This window comes from Chlorocebus sabaeus, chromosome 12 (assembly GCF_047675955.1).
Source record: "Chlorocebus sabaeus isolate Y175 chromosome 12, mChlSab1.0.hap1, whole genome shotgun sequence".
In the NCBI taxonomy this organism is placed as follows: domain Eukaryota; kingdom Metazoa; phylum Chordata; class Mammalia; order Primates; family Cercopithecidae; genus Chlorocebus; species Chlorocebus sabaeus.
This window is the reverse complement of record NC_132915.1, coordinates 63,621,780-63,644,621: the sequence shown is the minus strand read 5'-3', so window position 1 is coordinate 63,644,621 and position 22,842 is coordinate 63,621,780. Positions and strand designations below refer to the sequence as shown.

General features: G+C 52.6%; 1 protein-coding gene across 4 annotated transcripts; it reads right to left on the bottom strand.

Annotated features, from left to right (window-relative positions):
• Positions 1-9,062: 9,062 nt before the first annotated feature.
• Positions 9,063-17,783, bottom strand: DNAJB5 (DnaJ heat shock protein family (Hsp40) member B5). 4 transcript variants are annotated; one of them, XM_007968875.3, is made up of 5 exons: positions 17,646-17,783; positions 16,665-16,806; positions 14,043-14,287; positions 10,626-11,227; positions 9,063-10,467 (listed from the first exon to the last, which is right to left on the bottom strand). In XM_007968875.3, exons 2-5 carry the CDS (start codon positions 16,730-16,732, stop codon positions 10,234-10,236), a joined length of 1,149 nt encoding a protein of 382 aa, XP_007967066.2. In that variant the 5' UTR covers positions 16,733-16,806; positions 17,646-17,783; the 3' UTR covers positions 9,063-10,233. The 4 variants fall into 4 exon arrangements, with proteins under 4 accessions (XP_007967066.2, XP_007967068.1, XP_007967070.1 ...); XM_007968877.3 differs by having other exon boundaries at positions 16,665-16,978; positions 17,646-17,737; XM_007968879.3 differs by lacking the exon at positions 16,665-16,806 and adding an exon at positions 16,866-16,978 and having other exon boundaries at positions 17,646-17,733.
• Between the last annotated feature and the right edge of the window lie 5,059 nt (positions 17,784-22,842).

Below are 22,842 nucleotides of genomic sequence, written 5' to 3'. Positions count from 1 at the left end.
TATAAATATTTTTTTCAAAGCTGACTTATAGTCTTTTTAGTAAATCTAATGTTTGGGATTCCCCAGGGTCACTTTTTGTTGATAGCTTTTTTCCCCTCGTGTGTGTATAGGCCATTCTCTTTTTTTCTTTGCATGTCTTATAGTTGTTATTGAAAACTGGACATTTAGAATAGTATAATGTGGTATTTCTGGAAATTAGATTCCCCCTTCCCTCCAAGCTTTGTTGTTGCTATTTGTCATTGTTGTTGTTGCTCATGTGATGACTTTAATAATTCTGTAAATTCTGTATTTTTGTTGTTGTATGTGGCCCCTGAAGTGTCTGCTTGACTAGCTTAGCCAAAGACTGGACAGATGTTTCATTAAATGATTTCACCCAATGAGTCTCTCAGTCTTTGCTAGAGGGGTATATATGTATATTTTTCTGGAACTATTTTAGAGCCACTTGCTGGCATACAGGACAACATAGGCTCCCAACCACTGTGGAGCACCAAAGACAAACCAGAGCAGCTGCACATCCTCAGCAGCTCCCAAATTCAAAAATCTTGGGGGATGGAGCCATCTCTCCTGGAGTCTCACCAGTGAGGCCCTGGTGGCTACTGTCCTGGTTTCTGGTGATTATTTTCCACTGGAGTCTCTCTTTGTTTTAGTCAGTATAATCTCTAATGCCCACTTTCACTTTCTGGTTTAAATACAGGCTAAAGGTTCTCCACTGCTCCCCCAGCTCCAAACTCTCTTTCATCCCAGCACCTACCTTGGGCCCACCTTCAATCCTCATTCCTGCTCCTATTACTTTCTTCTTCACCCCAGATTAAGGCTTCTGGGGTATCCTTTCCTAGGACCCAGAATGAGGTATAGTCTCTCACCCCAACTGAAGCTCAACATTTGTTGAAAATTTCTAGCTTTTACTCTCTCTAATTCAGAGATCTTAGGAAGCATTTTGTCTTCCAACTCCCAACCTTGTTCAGTACAGCCTGGCCTCCCAGGACTATGGGCCATTTTCTATTCTTCCTAGAGAATTTCCTATAAGCAATAGTATTTGGAACCAACTAGAGCACCGCTTTTTGGAAGAGCCTCATGTAGCACTAGTGGGTCCTGGCCTAGAGGATGCAAGAGCTTTTGGTGCTGATGCAGCCTCAGGGCAAATAACAGATACATCTCAGCTAAGGAACAATCATAGATTCTTACAGCCCTCGAGGTATTTATGGGTCAAGGCAGCAAGAGTCTAAGGAAGAATTGATTGGGCACCCAAGAAGCTTCCATATGAGGGGCCCCCGCCAAGTTTCAGAATGACCTAGGGAAGGGTCTGAGGCATAGCCTGAGAAAAAGTCCCAAAGGTAACCTATCAAGGCGTTCAGAAAGCTACCCAGTAGGGGTTTTGGGGGCTGATTCATCAGAGGAGACCAAAAAAAATGACTTGTTGAATCACTCAAGGAGTGGGTCAGGAAACGACTTATGAATGCATTCAAGAGAGAACCTAGACTGGAAGCAACTGGAAAACACCCTGAAAGTTCACTTGGGCAGGTGGCCTATATATGTGTATTGTTCATGGCTTGCTGACAGTGATATATCACTCCCTTCTGGGAAGTCCTATAGCTACTTGAAAACTGGAAATTTGGCACTCTTAGTGCAGGAACACTGCCTAAATACCTCTTGGAAGCTTTCCTTTCTTGATGCAGGTGCTACGCAGGCACTAGAAGCCTAAGTGGTATGGTTTTGAGCATGGCAGAGATAGAGTTTACCTCTTTAAAGTCTCTGAATTCATAAAACTTAAGGTGATAGAGACCAAATCATGGCTCCTTTCCCAAGTCCACCTTTATCCCTCAGCCACCCATGTTTCAGGGATGGCTAAATTGAGGTTGCTTAGCTCCTTGAAAGAAACAGACAGGTCAGGAGAAAAGCTAATCACAAGGAATTCAGCCCCCACCCTGGAGAGTCCTTGCCTCCTCCACTGTAAGCAAGGAAGTCCAGAGGACCCTAGTTCAAGGACAGCAAACAAACTTTTTAGCTCCTTTTGCCCTCTCCATGGACAAGTCATGTCAGAGTGGGACTTTGAGGGCCAAGAGAGGCAATCCAGAGTCACTTCAAGTCAGACAAAGGCAGGATATACCCAACGGATGACAGTGGAGTTGTATCCCAACAGACTCTGGCCATGGAGGAGCAGTGCCTGGAGGCAGAAGGGGCTCACCACAGAGCATAGCATCTTTTTGGAGTTTTTTCTTTAGGAAAAGGATATCGGAGATTAGGAATTTCTTTAAGAGCCAAAGAGGCCAGGGAGGCAGGAATTCCAAAGAGACTTCAGTTCCTAAGCCACAACGGGAAGATGTCCAGGAGATAAATGCCCATCTGAGTAGTCAAGGGGCTCCAGTGACTAAGGAATACTCCCCAGCCAGGAATGTTGGTTGCCCAAGATCCAGGATGGCCAAGCCTTAAAGAGGATATTACTGTCATACAAGATGAGCAAATGATTGTCATAGTACTATCATTACAAAATCACACACACACATACACACACACATCTGTTTTGTTTAATTTAATTTAATTTAATTTAGGAGAGCTAAATAATTAAACATGAGGCCAAAGTACGTAAGAAAGTGGCAATCTTTTATTGCAAATATGCACACACTCTCGGGCGAGGTTCTCTGGTCCTCAGGTGTGGGGGGCCAGGGAAGTCGCGCCAGCGTTCTCGGGTGATGTTCTCTGGTCCACAAATGCGGGGGCCGAAGAAGTCACACCGGCGCTTACCAGCAGAGGACTTTTATGCCTCGGAGCTGGAAGGGGAGGAGTTTGGGGCGTGTGTGTAGGAGTGGCTTCTTGAATTTCGGTGTCCCCGGCTTGACGTCACTCTGCTCATGCTCAGTTGATTTGGTTCTTTTCCCGGGCATGGGAAAATCTGTGATGAAGAACCCGGAAACAACAGGGACTGCTCCATCTTGTTCTTCTTCCTCCATCTTGTCCCTTCTTCCTCACCCAAACAGTCCAACCTCTTACTGATTATAAGAATTTAGGGCACCATGGTCTGTCTGGCTGCTTCCTGCTGTTAAGGGGCGTAGTTAGGGTCTGAGGTTGGCAGTTGGGTGTAGGGATGCAGGAGCATTTGGTTGAAGGTGACTCGGGTGATCTCTTGGACCCTGGCTCGGAGAAATTTTATTAGAATGGGAGCAAGACATAACATAAGGCAGAGGATTAGTATGGGAATTAGGAAATCACAAAGGGCACCTTGCCAAGCTAGGTCTTCTATGAGAGTAAAAAGTTGGGAAACCTACTGGTTGGGGGATGGGTCGGGAAGGAGGGTGTCTATGGGGTTTATGAAGGAAAAGTCAGTTAAGTTAAGATGAAGAATGGTGAGGAAGCGGGAAAATTTGAGGAGGGTGTTGATCCTTAAGTAGAACCTGGTCACCTGGAGAAAGGGAAGGGGAATAGATGTTTTCAGTTAGGTTAAAGAGGGGGGTAGGACAAGAGGGCATGATGAGGAAAGAGTGGGCAAAATATGCATAGTCCAGGCAACAGTTTAACATTGGGGTCTGGCGAGGGTTAGACGGTTTACCGTCTACCCCAACTACTGAGATAGTGGATGGCTGGCTAGGACCTCCATAGGTTGGCAAAACAGAAGATAATTGTAAAACAGAATAGGTAGCCTCCGTATTGACGAGAAAAGAAATTGGCTTACCCGCTATCTGTAGAGTTACTCTAGGCTCGGTGAGGGTGACCAGGGTCTCCGAGTGTGGGCACCGTCAGTCGTCGTCCAGGTGTAGGAGCTGGAAGGAGCCTTCCGGCCTTTGAGGAGAGGCCTCACGTTGAGGCGCAATGCCTGCCCTGCTGGCAGGGCAATCAGACTTCCAATGTCCTTCCTGTTGGCAGGTTGGGCACGACATGTTAGGCAGACGAGGATTTGGACAGTTTTGCCTAATGCCCAGTTATGCCACACTTAAGGCATGGACGAGACGGAGTGGCCGGCTTGGCCTGGGGACACTGGTTTGCCTAGTGTCCTGGGTCTCCGCATTTATAGCAGGAGCCCTTGGGAGACTTGCCCTGTGTCTTCCCTGCCGCCAGAGTGGGCAACGCTGGTTGGAGGTCAGCCACTAGAGCTTGCGCCTGAAGCACAGCCCTTCTTTTCTCTTTGTCTAGCTCTGCGGCCTCAGCTGCTTCTTCTCTGGAGTTAAAAACTTTAAAGGCCAATTTTCCTGTATGGGAGTCTGAGGCCCATCTTCAACCTTTTTTTTGCTTTTTTTGAATATCTGAGGCTGACTGGGAAATAAAATAGGAGGCTAGGACAGCTGCCCCGGCTGGGGAAGTGGGCTAGCTGGGTAAATTGGGCCAGTGCCTCTGTAAGGCGATTTAGGAAGGAAGCCGGGTTCTCATCTGGGTGTTGGATAATTTCCTTTAATTTATCAAAATTGACCACTTTGTTAGAGGCTGTCTGCGTACCGGCTAAGAGACATTGAATCATAATGACCTTCCTACGGCGGCCAGGTTGCTGCGGTTGGTAATCTCAATCTGGTTCTATGGACGGGACAGCCATCTCTCCTAACAGGATGGTGGCGTCGGTTAAATGCCATTGGTCTGCATGTTGCCTGGTGGCTGCGAGAATGCACTCTCTTTCCTCTGGGTTAAGAGTGGAAGTAAGAATGACATGTAAGTCATGCCAGGTAAGGTCATATGCCTGGCCTAGGTATCGAAACTCTTTGGAATATTAGGTGGGGTTGGCTGAGAAGTCGCCAAGTCATTCTTCAGTTTTGGAAAGGTCAGCCAGGGAAAAGGGGACGTGGACTCTAACCACGCCTTTGGCTCTGGCAACTTCTCAGAGGGAGGGGGGCCAACAAACTAGCAGGGGAGGTTGGAACAGACTGACCAGTAGGGTAGGTTAAGACAGGCTGACTGGTAGAGGGGGTTGGGGCAGGCTGACTGGTAGAGGGCTGACTAATGGGGGCCGCTACTGCGGTCTTGGAGCGAGTGTGGACGGAAATGGGAGAGGTAAGAGGAGTGGCTGAAGGAGGATGTCGGGCAGGGCGGTGGGAGCTCCATGGGGAGGGGTGAGAGGAGTGACTGAAGGAGGAGCGTCGGGAGGGGCGGTAGGAAGTCCATAGGGAGGGGGCTTGGAAAGTCGGGAGGGAGGTCGCCTGCTGTGGGCCCTATCTGAAATGGAGGTGGAGTCCTCCTCAGTTGCTGAGGTGGGGGCCAAGGGCCGGGTTTAGGGGTTTAGGCTAACAAGACCTGGGCCATTTAACACCGGGCGCACAGGTCTGGGCGAGAGCGCAAGTCCTAAAAGCCTTGAACATAGATAATTTCTGACCACTTTCCGAGCCTTTGGCAGAAATTAGAGAGATCTAATTAAAATGTTACAGTCTAAGGTGCCTTCAGGCGGCCGTTGAGACTGGTTGTCTAATTTATATTGTGGCCACGCCACAGTGGAGAGTAAAATCAGTCGCCTTCATTTAAGATCTTGCTCTAATTGTAAAGTTTTGAGATTAGTTAGAAGACACCCTAAAGGGGTGTCTCTAGGTATTTTGGATTGGGGGTTTCCCATTGCCTTTCTCTCGCGTATGGGCGGAAACCGAACTCTACCTGGCTACAAAGCGTCCTTTGGAGCCACTAGAGACTGGGAGGCTCCTGGAGCCGGAATGGAGATTACCTCCAGGTGGACGTCTCCGTCCTGGATGGGTCTCACACGGACTGGAATGGAGTTCCTTTGGGCAGACGTCTCTACCTTTGGGAACTCTCCTGTGGGTCACCTGGTGACCAAAAAACCTTGGGCCTGCGCAGGACTTCTGGCCAAGGAGTATGAGAGGGAGGCAAGAGATACTCACCCCTAGGAGACTTGGAGGTATGGAAAGCGATGTCTAGGTCCTGGTCTGTCCGCGGCGTGGAAGGAGGAGGCTCCTCGGACCTTAGGGGGCCCTAAGGAGGGGTCTCCTCCCGGGTTTTTGGCATGCCACAGTGGAGAGGAAAATTAGCCACTTTCATTGTAAATCTTGAGCTAAATGTAAGGCTTCCAAGTTTTGGAGGAGACACCCTAAAGGGGTGTTCGTAGGGATTTTCGATTGTGAGGTTCCCATTGTTTAACCACCAGAAATGGAAACTGACCTCATGCAGTGGCAAAGCGTCCTTTGCCGCTGCTGGAGACCGGGGGCTCCTGGAGCCACTAACGGAGAATTGAGGAACTTCAAGATGGACGTCTCCGAGTTGAAGACCTCACTGCGCCACAGGGTGGCTACGTCCTTGGGCGTACGTATGACTCTAGGCCAAGGACACGGAAATGGACGGCGATGGTTAACAAAGGGGAGTACTCACCATAGAAGAAATTCTCAGAGCGGCACCAGTGGAAAGCTGGAACACTTGTTCGGTGTTCGTGGCTGGTTGGGTTGGGAGCCGGTTCGCTGTGGAGGAGGTTCGTTAGACCCCTAGGGGATGTTGAGGAAGGGTCTCCTCCTGGGTCGGGTTTCGGCACCAATTGTTTTGTTTAATTTAATTTAGGAGAGCTAAATAATTAAACATGAGGCCAAAGTACGTAAGAAAGTGGCAATCTTTTGTTGCAAATATGCACACACTCTCGGGTGAGGTTCTCTGGTCCTCAGGTGTGGGGGGCCAGGGAAGTCGGGCCAGCGTTCTCGGGTGATGTTCTCCGGTCCACAAATGCAGGGGCCGAAGAAGTGACACCGGCGCTTACCGGCAGAGGACTTTTATGCCTGGGAGCTGGAAGGGGAGGAGTTTGGGGCGTGTGTGTAGGAGTGGCTTCTTGAATTTCGGTGTCCCCAGCTTGACGTCACTCTGCTCATGCTCAGTTGATTTGGTTCTTTTCCCGGGCATGGGAAAATCTGTGATGAAGAACCCGGAAACAACAGGGACTGCTCCATCTTGTTCTTCTTCCTCCATCTTGTCCCTTCTTCCTCACCCAAACAACACCTACTATAAAAACATTCAGGGGCTTATCAATGTGAGAAAAAAGACCCCAACTCCTCAGGACCAGATTGAACTTGTCTCTCCCACAGCTCTTTTACTGTCTTGACTTTTCTACAGCTCTGTGAATGCTTCAGTGTCTCTAGGGGTGGTTACACAGGCATTACAATAGCAGAAATTCCTCACGCGGCCTCTAAGAAGGGTAAGGTTCAAATTGCAGTTAAGGTTACAGTCAGCCTTAGGACTTTCCCATTGAAGTGTTCCTTGCCCCAGATAGCCTTGCTTCTAGGCTCTCAAAATCCTATCCCTGGCTGGGCGCGGTGCCTCACATCTGTAATCCCAGCACTTTGGGAGGCCAAGGCGGATCACCTGAGGTCAGGAGTTCAAGACCAGGCTGGCCAACATAGTGAAAACCCGTGCCTACTAAAAAATACAAAAATTAGCCGGGTGTGGTGGTGGGCGCCTATAATCCCAGCTACTTAGGAGGCTGAGGCCAGAGAATTGCTTGAACCCGGGAGGTGGAGGTTGCAGTGAGCCGAGATCGTGCCATTGCACTCCAGCCTGGGTGACAAGAGTGAACTCTGTCTTTAAAAAAAAAAAAAAAATCTTATCGCCAGAGTGGGCTCAGCAGGACATGATAATTTCCCAGGTCTTTTATGTCCACACAGAGGCCAAAGGGAGCAGTCTGGCCCAGCAGACCAGAATCCCAAATCTTCAGGCCCTAGGAAAAATCCCAGACAAGAATTTAGCCACAAGTCAAGAGAGAGGCTACCCTAGGAGCCCCAGAGGAGGAGAGCATTGAGTAGGGGATGTAGGGTGGGGGTGTCTCCCTGCTCAGGCCAGGGGATTAGCAGATACCCTTGTGAGCAAGACCCTCTGGTTTCTGCACATTTCCTCCTTTCGAAGGAGGTACAAAAGTACCTCAGGTGAAAGGATGAGGAGCTTTTGTTCAGTGTCTTTACTGTGGGAAAAAAGCCAGTTAGTGTCAGCTTTAGCCAGACCCAGCTGAAGGCAGTGCTATCTGGATAGTACTGGGGACACTGGCACTCAGGAGGGCATGACTGTCATGGCCTGATCCTGGAGAAGATGTGGGATTCATGCTCAGAGGAAAGTCAGCCCCAGGAGGACGTCCAGGGTTAGGCAGAGCCTGCAGATGGGCATTTCTGCAACTACAGGGCTCCTTTCTACCCAGATCGCAGGAAAGGGACAAGTGCCCCCTCATGCAGCCACCACTCAGGTCCTGAGGGCCAGTTGTCTCAGTAGACATGGGCAGGTCAGAGGGCAGGACAGACATCCCCAGATAACTGTGAGATTCAAGGATTTGCAGCTGTGTTCAATGCTTCCCAGGGAGTCTGTGTCCATAGCCAGGCCTCACCAGCATGGGCCAAGGAGGCCAGGTACCTCTGGCTACCCTCTCCAATGGCCAGGCTCTGTCTTCGGGGATGTGTCTCTTCTAGTTAGCCAGAAAGTCCTTCAGCCTCGCCAGGAGCAGTGGCTCATGTCTGTAATCCTAGCACTTTGGGAGACCAAGGCAGGCAGATCACTTGAAGTCAAGAGTTTGAGACCAGCCTGGGCAACATGGTGAAACCCCATGTCTACCAAAAATACAAAAATTAGCCGGGTGTGGTGGCGCATGCCTGTAATCCCAGCTACTCGGGAGCCTGAGGCAGGAGAACCGCTTGAACCTAGGAGATGGAGGCTGCAATGAACCAAGATCACATCACTGCACTCCAGCCTGGGCGACAGCGACTCCGTCTCAAAAAAAAAAAAAAAAAAAAAAAAGGCCTCCATCCCCTCCTAGAAGATAAATTTTCTCCTAGAAGGAAAATTTATCTGACTCAGAGAAAATTTAGACAAGAAGAGAAAATCTATTTGTTTTCATGCTAGAGCATCTAAAGACAATGGTCTCTGTCTCTCATGAGCAGGGATATTTTTCCTTCCCAAATAGATGTTTCCTCTAATAGCTGAGTGGTATTTTCTGTCTGTGCTGTGCTTGGAGCATATGTTTTAGAAATCCCAGGAGGCTTAGAGGAAGGCAGGGGTCAGCTTCAGCTTATACTGAGGGCCTGCTTGGGCTTCTCAACGGTGACCAGAGCCCGGGAGGGAGGGTGACAGCGGCCCTCCTCACCCACCCCCATCCCTGGTTTGTTGCTCCTGCTCAGACACCATATTTTTAAAATACTTTATTTTTTACATAATACTGTCATTACAAAAAAATACAAAAAAACTACTATAAAAACATTCAGGGGCTTGTCAAAGTGAGAAAACCTAAAGACCCCACCCCAGGATCTGGCTGAAGCAGTCTTCCCCCAGCTCCTTCACTATGACCTTTATACAACTGTGGGGGTGGGGCGGGATCACACAGGCATGAAAGGGCTGGAAATTCCCCACACAGCCTCCAAGGGTAAGAAATAAGTAGCTTCACATATCACAAAAGTGGGATTTGGAAGTTTGGGGGTGGCTAGGCCCTGAGTTCAGAGGTGTGGGGAAAAACCTGTGACCCTGAATCTCTTGGTGGGGAATAGCTGCCACCTGACCCCAAAGCCCTTTCCCTTCCTAATGAAGGCTGGGACATGGGCCCTGCCCCCAACCTCTTAGCCTTAATACCTCAGGCCCCATTCCCTGCCCTCCACCCTTGAACACTCCTGAGAGCAGCAGGGAGGACAGAACCTCCAGCTCTGCGGGTGTAGGCAGGGCAGCTGTTGCGGAGGCTGCTGAGGAGCTCACCACCCTGCTCCAGATGAAAAGTGTCTCGTGCTCAAGTCCCTGTTCACAGGTTGTGAACCTTCCCTTCTTATCCCCTCTCCTCTCTCCCAGAGAGGCACAGACAGCTCTAGGTGAGTGCTTCTTGTGCATGAATATGTGTGCCATAACCTTGGACACTGTGGACCTGGGGGTGGGGCTGAGAAAGCAATGTCCTTTCTATTCTCTTCTGCCCCCAACAGCAGGAAGCCAAAGGGAAGGGAGGGGACTGGTATTAGCAAAGCTGAGGGGAGAAGGACATGCTATGTACAGGCATGGATAAGGAATCTCTACATATCTTCAAGTAGCACTCAGGTCACTCTCCAGCCACTGCAGTGGAAACTGGATTCAAAGCTAGTGACATGAACATTGACCCCTGGCCTGGGCTAGCTCTCCCCACCTCCCTCCCACTCCCCCCAGGCAGCCCAGCTCTGAAAGGGGTCAGGGACAGGAACATTTTCCTGAAAACCAGTGGCTTTTTTTTGCATTTTAGAAAAAGTTGCCAGTGTCCAGTGGACATCAAGCTGGGTGCACATTGAGTGGAAGTGAGTGTTGGGGGTATTGCTGTGGTAGGCTCTGGACTGGCTGGGGCAGAGCCTAGGAACAGGGTAGGTGCTGCTTAAGGATCTGTCTTGTCTGTGGTGTTAATCTGTCTGGGAAGCGAACTTTGAACTCAACAATGAGGTCTCCCCGCTGAGTTGGCACTTTGGGGAAGGGAAGGCCCTCCCCACGGAGTCTCTTCACGGTGCCTGGTTTGATGACATCATTGCAGGGCAAAGGGATCACTCGGCCGTCGATGGTGGGAATGTTCACAGTGCAGCCACACAGCGCCTGGGGAAGACGAAGCAGAAAGTGAGGAAAAGGTGGGGCAAGGTGAGTGGGAAGGAAGGAAATAGATTGAGTGGGGAAAGAATGTGCCAGCTGGCAGGAAGAGGGGGAATGTCCCCACCATCTCCCCAGCACACACACACAGCCTGACTAGGCCCCACCTCCTTGAGGCTGATCAGGGCACTGTAGAGCACGTTGGTGCCATCTCGACGGAAGTGTGCATGGGGCTTGTCTTTGAGCACAAAGACGATGTCAGCAGGGATGTTGTCAGGTGTGGCGTCACCCTCTTTGGGGAAGGTGATCTTGGTGCCTTCCTTCCAGCCGCGCTTGATGACTATGTGCAGGATCTTGTCCTCGGTGCGCACAGTTCGCCCATCAGGGTTGAGGCGACGCCTTGTGATCTTCATGCGCTTGGTGGAGCCATGGTAGATCTCCTCCAGGGACACCCGCAGCTCGTGCACCACTGGGGGATCCTGCACCTTGCGCCGAGGGTACAGTGGTTCTGGGGCTCGCCTCGGACCCCTACTCAGCCCATTGAAGCCAAAACGGCCGAAAGCACCAAATGGGTCCTCATCTTCATCCACATCCATGTCATCTGGGTCAAAGCCACTGAAGGGCCGAGTGGAGCGGCTGCTGGCAAAGAAGATATCGAAGGGGTTGGAGCCACCAAAGAAGGAGGCAAAGGTGGCATGGGGGTCCCCATGAAAGGTGTAGTGAAAGGAGCCACTGGAGCCACCTGATGTGCCACCGCCGGTCTTCAGGCCTAGAGGGGAGGAGAAGTTAGGGGCAGTGTGGCTCATCCTGGCCCCACCCCAGTGTCTTCCCCCTGCCCTCTAGCTCCCAGTTCACAGGCCTAGAGAAAGAGGCAACATTTAAATCCCACAGAGAGGGCCAGGCTAATAGAGTAAGAAAGGCTTCTGGCAAGATTATTTTCCGTTCCTAATTATATATTTAATAACAATGCACAACTTGAGATTCAAAGAGGTTGGCTTACCCAATAGGTGGAAAAGCCAGGACTAGAGGACTTAGAAGATGTGACTTCCAGTCCTGTAATCTTTTCCACATACTCATGGTCCAAAGGTGTCTCAAAAAGCTTTGAATGACTAGCCTGGTATCACATTACAAGTCATACCTGGTTCCCAAATCTTTGCTTATCTCCAAAGATATACAGGACAAGGGGCAATCAGACAGGATGTGACCACAGAGGGGGCTGGTAAGTGAACAGTCGCAAATAGGGTAGGGATCCAACCCAGGAGGAAGACCACTTTCACTCTGCTTCTAGCAATATTTCCTCTTTCCCTGACTCCTGCTCAAATGGGAAATCAGGAGGCCTTAAAAAGTGGGAAAGCTCATTAGCTTGGAGATGAAGAGATATTTTTCTAGAAAAAATGTTCAAATGCTTTGTTCCCACACTCTGCTCGGTGTTACACAACTTTAGGGAGTGTCATTCACACATTGTACAGACATAGACTACAATGGGAATGGAGCTCCCTGGAGTTATACAACAGCGAACTCCATATCCCACACCTAATGTTGAGCAACTAAAATGCATGAATGGGCTGGCACGTGGCAGGTGGTGACCTTAGCTGCTCTCTCTGTTGGGTCCTAAGGGGCTCAGATTCCTGGAGGCAGCTTTCTTGCAGAGGAGGAGGTGCTGGCGGTAGTGGGGGATGTGGGGAGAGGGTTCACACTGAAAACTGCTCTGGAATATGGAGACTATGGGTGGGGTCTAGGCTAGGAAAGAGACCCTTCTCTTTGAGGCCATTTATCTAGAATTTCAACTGATCATGGAGATCTGAGCCTAAATTAGCCTCTTATTTCCTGGAACCACAAGGGCAGATTTGAGTTTCACTAGAGAGGACAAGTGGCAGACAGTTCAGGGACTTGTGGCAGCTGCCTCTTCACCCCTCCCCCAAGACCTAGGATCTCTTCTTTCCTTCTATCGAGGGGCTGATTATCAAGCAAGTGTAAGCAGCCTGGCAGACCTCGGTGAGAGAGGGAGGGAGGCTGGACCGATGATGATGGGAAGGGGTAATTCTCTCTATAGGGATTTCTGTTCTTCCACTGCTACCCCCTTTTCAAGCTGGGAGCAACTTGTCCCTTGCTGGAGCTGCACACGGAGTCTGTGTGTATAACTGCTCTATAATAGATGGCTGCTGGGGATTGGGAAGGGTGGACCGAAATATAACCAACATTTCTAAGCTGCTTCTCCCTCCCCAGGTCATGGAGGTCCCCTTAAGACCATGCCGCATCCTCAGGGGCCCTCCTTGGATGGGGTTCTGCATCAGAACCTGGCGTCTGGACCCCTTCACTTAGGCAGAAGGGGTGAAGTATCTCGGGGGAGCTCTCCCAGCTCCTGCCTTCTTTCTAAACAAAGGTGAGGCTGAATGGAGGAATGGGTGCAATTCCAAGACAGGTCACATGGTGGCATGGTGTCTGCACTGCTTCCCTCTTTCCCACTCCTATCCCTCCCATTGCTCCATGCCAGAGAGAAAAATGTCTTAGCTGGAAGAATACTGGGGGTGCCAGCCGGTATCTGGTGAATCTGGGAGTTGGCACGTCTAGGAGGTAGGCAGGAAGAATGGAAGGAACCGGCAGCATGGAGAATAGGAAGAGGGAGTTGGGAGGACGAGGGTGCACAGAGGGGCATGGAACACAAGGCCAGGGGGAGGGGAAGAAAATAACCTTCTTATCTACATATGATTAGCCCATTTAGTTTTGAGGATAGAATGGGGAGGGTGAAGAGGAGGAGGATGTGAAAGAAAGGTGGATTCTGTTGGGGAGGAAGGACAGTTCTTCCCAGGAAGGAGAGTCCTCAGCGTGACAATGTCTCTTAATATAGCCTGACAGGTGCCTGTGGCTGGCGGGTGGCAGGCAGCCCTGAGGGGCAGGCCCAGAATTAGCAGCTACATCATGGCCGTGGGATGTGCTGGGAGGGGCCTCCCTCTCAGAGGCTTTATTTGGGCCTTTCCTGCCTCCCACCCCGTGGCCACCAGCTACCCCAGGGAAGGGGGAAGATGCCAGCAGCAGTTCCCCTTCCACCCTTGGATCCCTGCCACTTCCTCTGGGAGGCAAAGCTCCACCTCTGTTCTGCTGGCCAGAAGCAGGCAGGACTGAGGGAGAGAAGGGGAAAACCATTTCTGCTCAGAGCTCTGGTAGTTAATTCCCAGGCTGCTTAAGGGCCAGACTTTTATGCTGATGAATGTAAATGCTCTGTCCTCAGAGAGCCACACACTCCCTCTCCCCAACCTTCCCCATCAGCCAATGAAGCAGCAGAGACTTCAGGCAGGACTAATAAGGCTGGGAAGGAAAGAAGGGCGGGGAAGGCCTCTGGCTCTTGCTTCAGACCCCTCTAAGGCCTGAACCCAAGGAGGGAGGGAGCATAGAGAGGCGGGGAGAACTAGGGTGAGCTGAGCTGGGTAGTGGGTGGGCTCCTGTCTCCTCTGGGTGGCAGTGCTGGAAACCCGTGCCGCCCTCACCCCTCCACAGCCTCCAGTTCCCTGCTACACAAACTGGTGCACCCAGGACCTCTACCAAGCAGAGGGGTCCAGGATTGGGCTAGAGTGCTGCCCTCTTACCTTCCTCCCCATACTGGTCATACAGACCCCGTTTCTTGGGGTCACTCAGCACATCATAGGCCTCTGCAATCTCCTTAAACTTCTCCTCAGCGTTGGGTTCTTTATTCTTGTCTGGGTGGTACTTCAAGGCCATCTTCCGGTAGGCTTTCTTGATCTCATCCTCATTAGCCCCCGATGGGATCCCAAGAATCTTGTAATAATCTTTTCCCATCACAGCCACTGGACCAGCGCTGGTCTCCTTGTTTCTGAAAGAAACCCAGGGCCAAGACTTGATGCCTTCTCCTCTTCTGCCCCTGCCCTGTTCCTGATGATCTTGCAATCCCTAAATGACTCCCTGGGTAACCTTCAGCAGGTCATGCCTGTTCTGTGGGCCTGTATCCCCCCCATCTGTAAAATGAAAGGTTTGGACTAGATGATCTCTTCCGGCTCTGACATTCTAGAATTCTGTGATTCCGTCCTCACCTCCTGGGTTTTCCCAGCAGGAAAATGAAGGTTGTGGCCCACTCTTGGGGCTAGGCGGAGGCCCTGGTCCTTGGGCCAGTCTGAGGACCCCTGAGAGGCCCTGCTGAGTGAGGCGGCACCATGGACTGAGCGACCCACAAACAGGAGCTGGCGAAGGTCAGTGTAACGGGTGAGGTCACCTGAGCATCGTGGTCTCCTACGCCACACCTCAGGCATGGTGCCCAGGCTGAGGGCAGCTGGGGCAGTGGCCCAGGACTGGGAACAGGCCTGGGTCTTCCGCCAGCTGTCCTGGCCAGCCAGACTGAGTCAGGGAATGGGTGTCTGGAGTCCTCTCTGCCATTGGAGACCCCAGGCCTCCCCGCCCCCACCCCCTGAAGATGCTAAGCCTCACGTGTGACTCAGATCACAGGGTGACTCACAGCCTTTGGAAACTGCTGTTTCCAACTCCCTCATTAGCAGGGGGTGCGATACTGTCCTTCCCCCAACCAGGGCAACGGTTCCCTTATTTCCCAGCGTCTACACACAAAACTGTGAGGGTTGTGCCGCCTAAGCACCAGTGTGAGTGAACAAAAGCATCCTGGGGACAGGACTTTTTAAACCCCAGCTGTTAGGAGACAATTGGGCACTAACCAACCACCATTTCCTTAATACTCTCCTAGCCCCACCCCACGCCCCAGTCCGCCCTGCAGTTTAGGATCTGGCCCAGCGTCAGACCCATATTCCTCTGAGTCCCTTTTAAGGTGGGTGCAGGAGCATTTGTTTTAAGAGAAACGCACAACCCAAGTTCTTCCATTCCAGTCTCCCTCCATCGGTGTGTCTGTGGTGGATATCAGGGGAAGGGGGACTTTCCTGTAGCTAGAGCTCTCTGGGGGAATGGCCAGAAACCATTCTCAGCCCTTCTGAGACTTGGCCAACCTCTGCCAAAGCCAGGAGAACCAGAGTCTTTCTAGCAATGTCCTAGGCTGGCAGCCACAGCTGAGACCTGCCTTTCTGCCTCTGACTGCTTCACAGAAGGGAGGTGTACAGGGTGTCCTGGCAGGAGTGAGGGCTGTAACCGGGTAAGGGGGAGGTGCCCAAGGCCCTAGGTGGGCAGGGACAATGGCCCTCACTTCTGCCCCCATAGGCTCTGCTGCAGGTGGCTGGGTTGACTCATGGTTCTGGGAGTCACCTTTCTCTGACGAAGAAAAGGCTCAACAAAGGCGGGTACTCCCCCATCACCCCCCACCAGCATGTCACGTCTGTGGGGGAGATGTAGGGAGGGGCATTGGGAGAGGCAGAGAAGAAAGAGCACCCTGGGTGGGGGGGCAGCCATTTTCAGAAATGGCAGCAAAAGCCGTCTGAGAGGGAGCTGGGGGTGGTCTGCCATTTCTGCCTCAACCCACACCTTCTTCTCCCTGGGACTGGGAAGGAACCCTAGCACACCAAGAGGGTGCCCCCAGAGAACTACAGCAGCTTCCAGGCAGAGGGCCAGTGGAACAGTTCACCAACCACCCACCTCTTTTTTCTGTCCCTGCGTTACCTCCGCACCCGGCCAGCTTCCTCCCTGGTACCCACCTGCTAGCTGCTCTAGGCCCATACATCTCTTGCCTCCACAGATACAGGGCAAGCTCTTTCAGGATCTGCCTCCTTTTTCTACTTCTGCTTTCCTCCCTCCTTCCCTTCCCCCCTACCCACAGGCCACGTGTTGGAATGACAAAGGAGCCCCATGGCATGGCACTGCCTTTGATGGAGAAGAATGAGGAGGATGTTAAGGTAGAGGCAGGAAGGAAAAATGGGGAGAAAATGGCAAGGGGGACTGTTGAGGTACAGGGAGGGGAGATGGCTGATACAGAAAATGATGTACTGATGGAGGGGGATGAGTGACAAGTGGAAATGGCTGAGGTGGAAAATGAGTTAATGATGGGTTGAAAGGGAGGAATGTAGAGAGTTGAAATATTGGAGGAAATGTCTGTGGAAAATGGATACCTGAAGGGTTTGAGATAAGAGGAATGATAAGGGGTGCAATTCATTCAAATATGTAGGTGAGGCAGGAGAGGGGTCCCTGTATGTCATGGAGGGGATGAGGATGAGGTGGAGGAAGCAGGAAGGCAATGGAAGGGATAGCCGTGTGGAGGGTTTGGCTGGGTATGGGTATGAGTGCCCTTCTCCGGAGGGACTTACCGAAACTTTACAAACCCATTCAGCGTCCACGCTCGAAGTTTTAAGGGCTCCAGCTGAATTTTAAACATCAAGCTGGCTAAGAAGTCTTCTCCCCAGGAGTGTGGGAAGCTCCGGAAAGCTCCTCGGGCCTGTAGTGGGGGTGCTGCTGGGGGTGGGCAGGAGAGCACTGTGCGCTTAAACATGCCCAGCCAAGCCCCTCACCTCTGATCGCTCCACCGGAGCCGGCCTGAAGTGCTGCAGCTCTGGAAGCCACCTCCTCGGACTCTCAGAGGCGCGTGCCCAGCAAGGCCTGTCTGGCGCAGCAGGTGCCGGACCTGATCCCCAGGTGTGGAGAGTGAAGGGAGAGGACCCGTGGCCACCTGCTCTCAGGTGCAGCAGTGTCTGGCTGGCTGTGAGCGGCTGTATGGCAGCGTGTCAGTGAGGCTGGGAGTGCAAGCGTGTGTTTGTGAGTGGCAGCGTGTGTACCTGTGACAGGTGTGATTGTGAGGGCCCCAGAGGCAGTGAGCTCCTGTCGCCTCTCCCTGGGGAGGACCCGACCCCAATCCCCAAGAACCTACTCAATGAAGTCACTGACGGGAGTCTCCTCCCTCGCGGATGGGCGGGGCAGAGCGGAGCTCGGCCGGGACAAAAGGCGCGGCGAGGAGAGGAGGGGAGGGGGCTCGGGCGGGGGAGGGTGGTCGGTGATGTCACCCGCTCTGGCTGGCTGGCCTGCTCACAGACGCCTCCGTCCCACAGAACCCAATCTGGTCCGGACCGACCCTTCCCTCCCCTCCCCTCCCATCCCCGGCTCAGACGCTGGCTGCCCCCTGTAACAGCCAAGCCCGGGTCGAGGACTCCGAGCACCCTGCAGACCCCGGGGCCCCGCACCCCCACGGCAGCAGAGCCTACGGGCCCTCAGTGTCCCAACCCCCCAACACCAGGAGCCCTGGCTTCGCGACGCCCCGCTCCCGGGACCCCCGAGTCCTGGCTCGGCGCCCTCACCGGTGAGGAGCTGCGGGCGCCGCCGTGGTCCGTGAGACAGCCGCTGTCCCCTCCCCCGGCTCCGGCTCCGCCGCCTCCACCCGGGACAGGAGTCGCCTGCCCGCCGGCCGCCGACAGCGGGACCGGGAGCCCGCCCCCACGGCTCCGCCTCCGCGCCGCCCATTGAACCGCCTTCCCGTCACTCAGTTCAGCCTCTGCTGTGATTGGGCAATTTTCAACAAGCGGCCTGGTGATAGCCGCCCATCCTCCGCCCCTGTCACCCGGCCACACGCGCACACATTCCGGGCAGTGATTGGTATGGATCTGATTGGCGCCCTCTGGGATCACTCAACCACGCCTCTTTGCCATCTTGTCGTGCCATTGGTGAAAAAGACAGAGGGCGGCAACGCCACTCGCCCTTTGATTTCATTGGTTCGTGCCTGAGACTCAGACCCGAGCCCAGGGGTAACTATATTAGTCCAATCTCCGGGTTGAGAAGGTGGGACGTACTGGCCACTGCTCGAATCCCAGGAGAACCTTCTGGAACCCTTGCGACGTCAAAGGCAGCCTTAAAGGAAAACTGTACCCACCAGTTGGCCGTGCGGCCGTGCATTCTTTTCTTTCTTCATTGGGGGGCAAGGGGGAGAGAACAGTGCACTCTGGGAGGTGTAGTCCCTGGACCGGGGCCAAAAGGTCAGCACTTCTTACTCGCCTTTCAGCCAGCGGTGTAGCCACCTCGAGCTGACCTCATTTAGCTTTACCTTACCCTGACCCCGCGGTGGCCTGACGTGACCTAACGGAATCTCTAACAGACCCCACGGATGCCGGGTTTCAGAGCCCTCCGGACCTCTTCCCTGAGGGAAACGGATGGCTCTGCCCAGGCCGGCGCCTCCAGGAGTCTCCCCCGCCCACCCTCTGTACAGCCCCTCATCCTCGCGCCCCTCCTCAGCGACCCCGCGGTGCCCATTTCAGTCCCCTTTCTAATCAGTCTCTCATCCTCCTTCCCCCTGGAGTGCCTGTGTTTTAGCCCTTTCCTTCTTGGCCCTCAATGATCTCCTGTCTTCCTTCCCGCAGTGATCCGTTTTATCCTATTCTTGGTTCTTTCTTTACAACCCTGATCTCCTATCCTAGATCTCCCCTTTAATCTTTCATCTCACTCCCCAAGATCCCCTTCCTTACCCTCAGAATCTCTAGTCTCCCCCACCCCCAATTAAGTCATTAGATCTCAGCCCCAGTGTCCCCGATGCAGGGAGCAGGCGGGGCTGCGGAGGCGGTCGCCGGCGGAAGCCGCCACTCGAGCAGACACGGTGCCTGGCGCCCACGTCACTGTCTCCCAGGCCCATCTGTGCTCGAGGGAGCGGGGGTGGGGAGGGAGTAATTTGGGGGTGAGGTGGGGGGAGAGTGCTGGGGGACTGACGATAAAGGGTCGGTCAGGCCAGAAGCTCTCCTTTACTTCTTTCTTTCCTATTTTCCAGAGACAGAGTTTGGACACCCATGAGGTCTTGCTAGAAACTGCGGCTTGAGTACCTGGGCCAAGAGCAGAGCAGGGAGGGGGCCAGGGTCCTGGGGTTAGGTCTGCAGATTCTTCACTACCTGCCTTCGTGCCAGGAGTCACTATGGGGCTCCCAAGGGTAAAGGGGCATGAGGTGTGAAGGAAGAGAGAGACTTGGGGTGAGAGGAGGATGGAGAGGAAGTGGTTGGGGGCCAGGAGGGGAGCAGAGATGGGTGATGAATGTGGGGGAATGAGGAGCATGAGGAATTTGGGGAAATGGGGTTGAGGGAGGGGAGGTAGGGAGAGGGAGTGGTGAGAGGATGGGGAGATGGGGTGAGGGGGATGAGGAGGGGAGGGGCATGGGGCAGATGAGAGATAGGGTGGGAGTAAGGAGGGCAGAGGAAAGAAAGGCTGGGGAGGGGCGGGGAGTCAGGGTGGGGGATGAGGAAAGAAGGGCTGGGGAGGGGCAGGAAGGCAGGGTGGGGGATGAGGAAAGGGGTGAGCAACGAAAGGATGAGGCACAGAGATGGGGTGAGGAGGAGTGAGGAAGGGGGAGGGTAGGGAGGAGGGATAGACTAGTGTGACACAGAGATGGGTGAGGTGTGGTGAGGGGCCCTGCACCACTGCTGGCTCCTCAGATCTGGGGGCTCTCTCTCTCCCACCTCCAGACTTGTGGGGCCCAGGCTGTGGGTGGCTCTCCTTCTTCCTATTCCAGTTCTGTCTCTTTTGCCTCCCCCAACCTTCCCCGTGCCAACACGGAGGCAGAGAGTTTAGTCACCAGCCTTTACCTGGCCCCTGCTAATGCTAAAGTGTAGGCTCGGACCTTTGAGGGTGCGGGACTGTGCCTTTAGGTATTGGTGGCACAGACTCCACTGTTTGCCTAGTCCGCAGTTCCTGCCCTCGGTCCCATTGTCCTGGGTGTCAAGTGTGTGTGGTGCTCGGTGTGGCATGGATCGTGGCAGTGTGGTCTGGAGTCTATGCACCTTGTGAGCTTACACGCCACACTGGCACCTCATCTCCTTTGTAAATGGGGATTGGTGCCTCAGGGGGTTGTTGAGAGGGTTAATTAAGGTAACACAGGTAGTGCACTTAGTTCTGAGCTGGGCATGTAGTTTATACCCAACCAATGGTTAACTTGGTTAACTCAACCAAGTTAACCATTACTCTACATGTTCACAGATGCTGGGAGTGTGAGTGCATCTGTAAATCTGTGAGTCTGATTGGGAGTTATTTATAGTGTGGTACTGGTAATGTGATTTGTGAGTGGATCTGTGCAGTTATTTTTGTGTGGTGGTGTGCCTGATTCTGTTATATGTTGTAGGCATATGATTTTGGGTCAGTGTACATGTGTGAGTAAATGACTGTGCGGGCATGTGTCTACATGACAAAGAGTGGATGAGGTATGTGGCCGCTGACACATTGACACCATGTCTGCCAGCGTATGCACGCATCTGCGATCATGCCAGTGCCAAACGCCCCCACTCACCCTCCCTCCCCTTGGAGACGTCATAACCCTAGGTGTCCCTCATTTCCTCACCCTGAGGGAACCGGAACCCGTGGGCAGGGGTGGGGGTGGGTGCCAGTGAGGAGGTGTTTTAGACAGAGGCACATGTTCCCTCCCAGACTGTATAGGGAAGGGAGCCCCTATCCTGCTCACATCCCAAAGGCTGTAGAGGAAGTGCCCCCAGCCTGTTTTCAGTTCCCTGTCTTGTCACCATGGTAGCGGTTGCCAGGGGTTCCCATGGTTGCTAAGATCTGGGTGTGGGAGGCTGCCAGGCCCTGTTGCCAGTAGAAACAGAGAATCCTGTGGGGAAGGAAGACTACCCTCACAACTGCCAGCTCTCTGCAGTGACAGAACTGGCCCTTGGGCCACTTCTCTCCCCCAGTTGTACCTATGATATGTATGTGATAGTACTAGTGTGTGTGTGGGAGCAGAAGCGGGGGCTTTACAGGAAACCAAGACTAGAATACTGGGATACTAGAATACTGAGGAAAAGGGGGCTCCTTGGCCTAGCCATCACCATCCTTAAAGTTGGGAGGGCCTTACGAATTAGTGACTACCCCCCATCTCTACTAAAATACCAAAAAAAAAAAAAAAAAAAAAAAAAGCCAGGTGTTGTGGCACGTACCTGTAATCTCAGCTACTCAAGAGGCTGAGGCAAGAGAATCGCTTGTACCCAGGAGGCAGAGGTTGCAGTGATCTGAGATCGCGCCACTGCACTCCAGCCTGGTTGACAGAGTGAGACGAGACTCCCTCTCAAAAAAAAAAAAAAGAGTGACTATCTCTTTCTGTCCCCTGTCCCTCATACCTCTCCCCTGGGCAGTCTCCCTGTTTGTTCTTGAGTTCTCCAGTGACTGGGTACTCATTACCTGATGCTTTCTCCTGGGCGTAGGACTGCCACATTGACCCATCACCTTGGCTGCAGACGGCCTCTCTCTTGTGATCAGATTCTGAGCGTCTCACCTGATACATGCTTCATGCTGACACCCAGGGCCAGACTTTGGTCCCACGCTGAATCCCAACTTTCACCTCAGCCTGAGACACAACCTGGTTATTGTCCTGGTAGAAACAGTTCCCCAAATCCAGCCTCTGCCCAAACCCTCCTCCTAGACATGGCTGAGCCCTAATTTTGATTAAAAATACTTGAATTCATCTTCAGATTCAGTTCTGATCCTATACTGAACTAACTGAACACTCCGGGATCTAACTCCGTGATATTCGCTGGTGTCTCCCTGCGTGTTCTGAACCTATGGCTGACCAGCACCAAAAGGGTTCAGAGGGGTGATTTCCTGCCTTGGGATGAGAGTGCAATGTTAGGGATAACCAGCAGAGGGCGTGCAACATCAGGTTCTAGAGGCAAGCATCCAAGAGCCTACCTGTGAACTAAAAAAATTAAAGTTCTAGATTTTGATGCCAAAACTTTGGGTTTATGTGGGTTCTTACAGTCATGAATCTTCTCCTTCTGGCTCACCTGGGCTTAGCACCGGGTATGCACAGAATGTGCTTAACTGGTTATTGGCATCTCAGGTCTCAAGAGGACTGAAATCACCCCACCCCGAAATCACATGCTTAATACAGCTCCACTGCCTTTCCTGGTAACCAGTTATGTTTGGTCCTATTGAGCAGAAATCTGCCTCTCCATAGTGTTCACATTTCATCTTAGCCCTGTCCTTGAGACCACACTGACCTCATTGGCCCATCTGCCAAACGTCACCATCTGCATCCTTCAAATCTGCTTCTCTCCAGGACCCATTCCTTCATGGGTTCATCCCCTGCCTTTCTCAGTTCTACCCACTAAGATCATGTTTGCCTGAGTGGGTTTCGCCTGAGTGGTGCCCAGTTATGATTAGCTTTTTCCAGGAGAGCTGGTGCAGGGTACAAATGAGCCAACCTGCCTCCCTCCTCTGACTCTGAACTTCTTTCCACATAGGCTCAGATTACGTCAGTTTGTGTGTGTGTGTGTGTGTGTGTTTGTTGTTTTGTTTTTCTTGTGAGACAGAGTCTCGCCCTGTTGCCTAGGCTGGAGTGCAATGGCGTGATCTTGGCTCACTGCAACCTTTGCCTCCTGGGTTCGAGCAATTCTTCTGCCTCAGCCTCCTGAGTAGCTGGAACTACAGGTGTGCACCACCACACCTGGCTAATTTTTGCATTTTTAGTAGAGACAGGGTTTCACCATGTTGGCCAAGCTTGTCTTGAACTCCTGACCTCAGGAGATTCACCTGCTT

What these genes read in the sequence shown, in the direction of transcription:
- DNAJB5 (XM_007968877.3), bottom strand. Translation starts at nt 16,846, where the DNA reads ATGTTTAAGCGCACAGTGCTCTCCTGCCCACCCCCAGCAGCACCCCCA. An exon ending in AATGGGTTTGTAAAGTTTCG is followed by an intron (nt 14,288 to 16,664) that starts GTAAGTCCCTCC and finishes GGTTTCTTTCAG; the next exon opens with AAACAAGGAGACCAGCGCTG. An exon ending in TGACCAGTATGGGGAGGAAG is followed by an intron (nt 11,228 to 14,042) that starts GTAAGAGGGCAG and finishes CCTCCCCTCTAG; the next exon opens with GCCTGAAGACCGGCGGTGGC.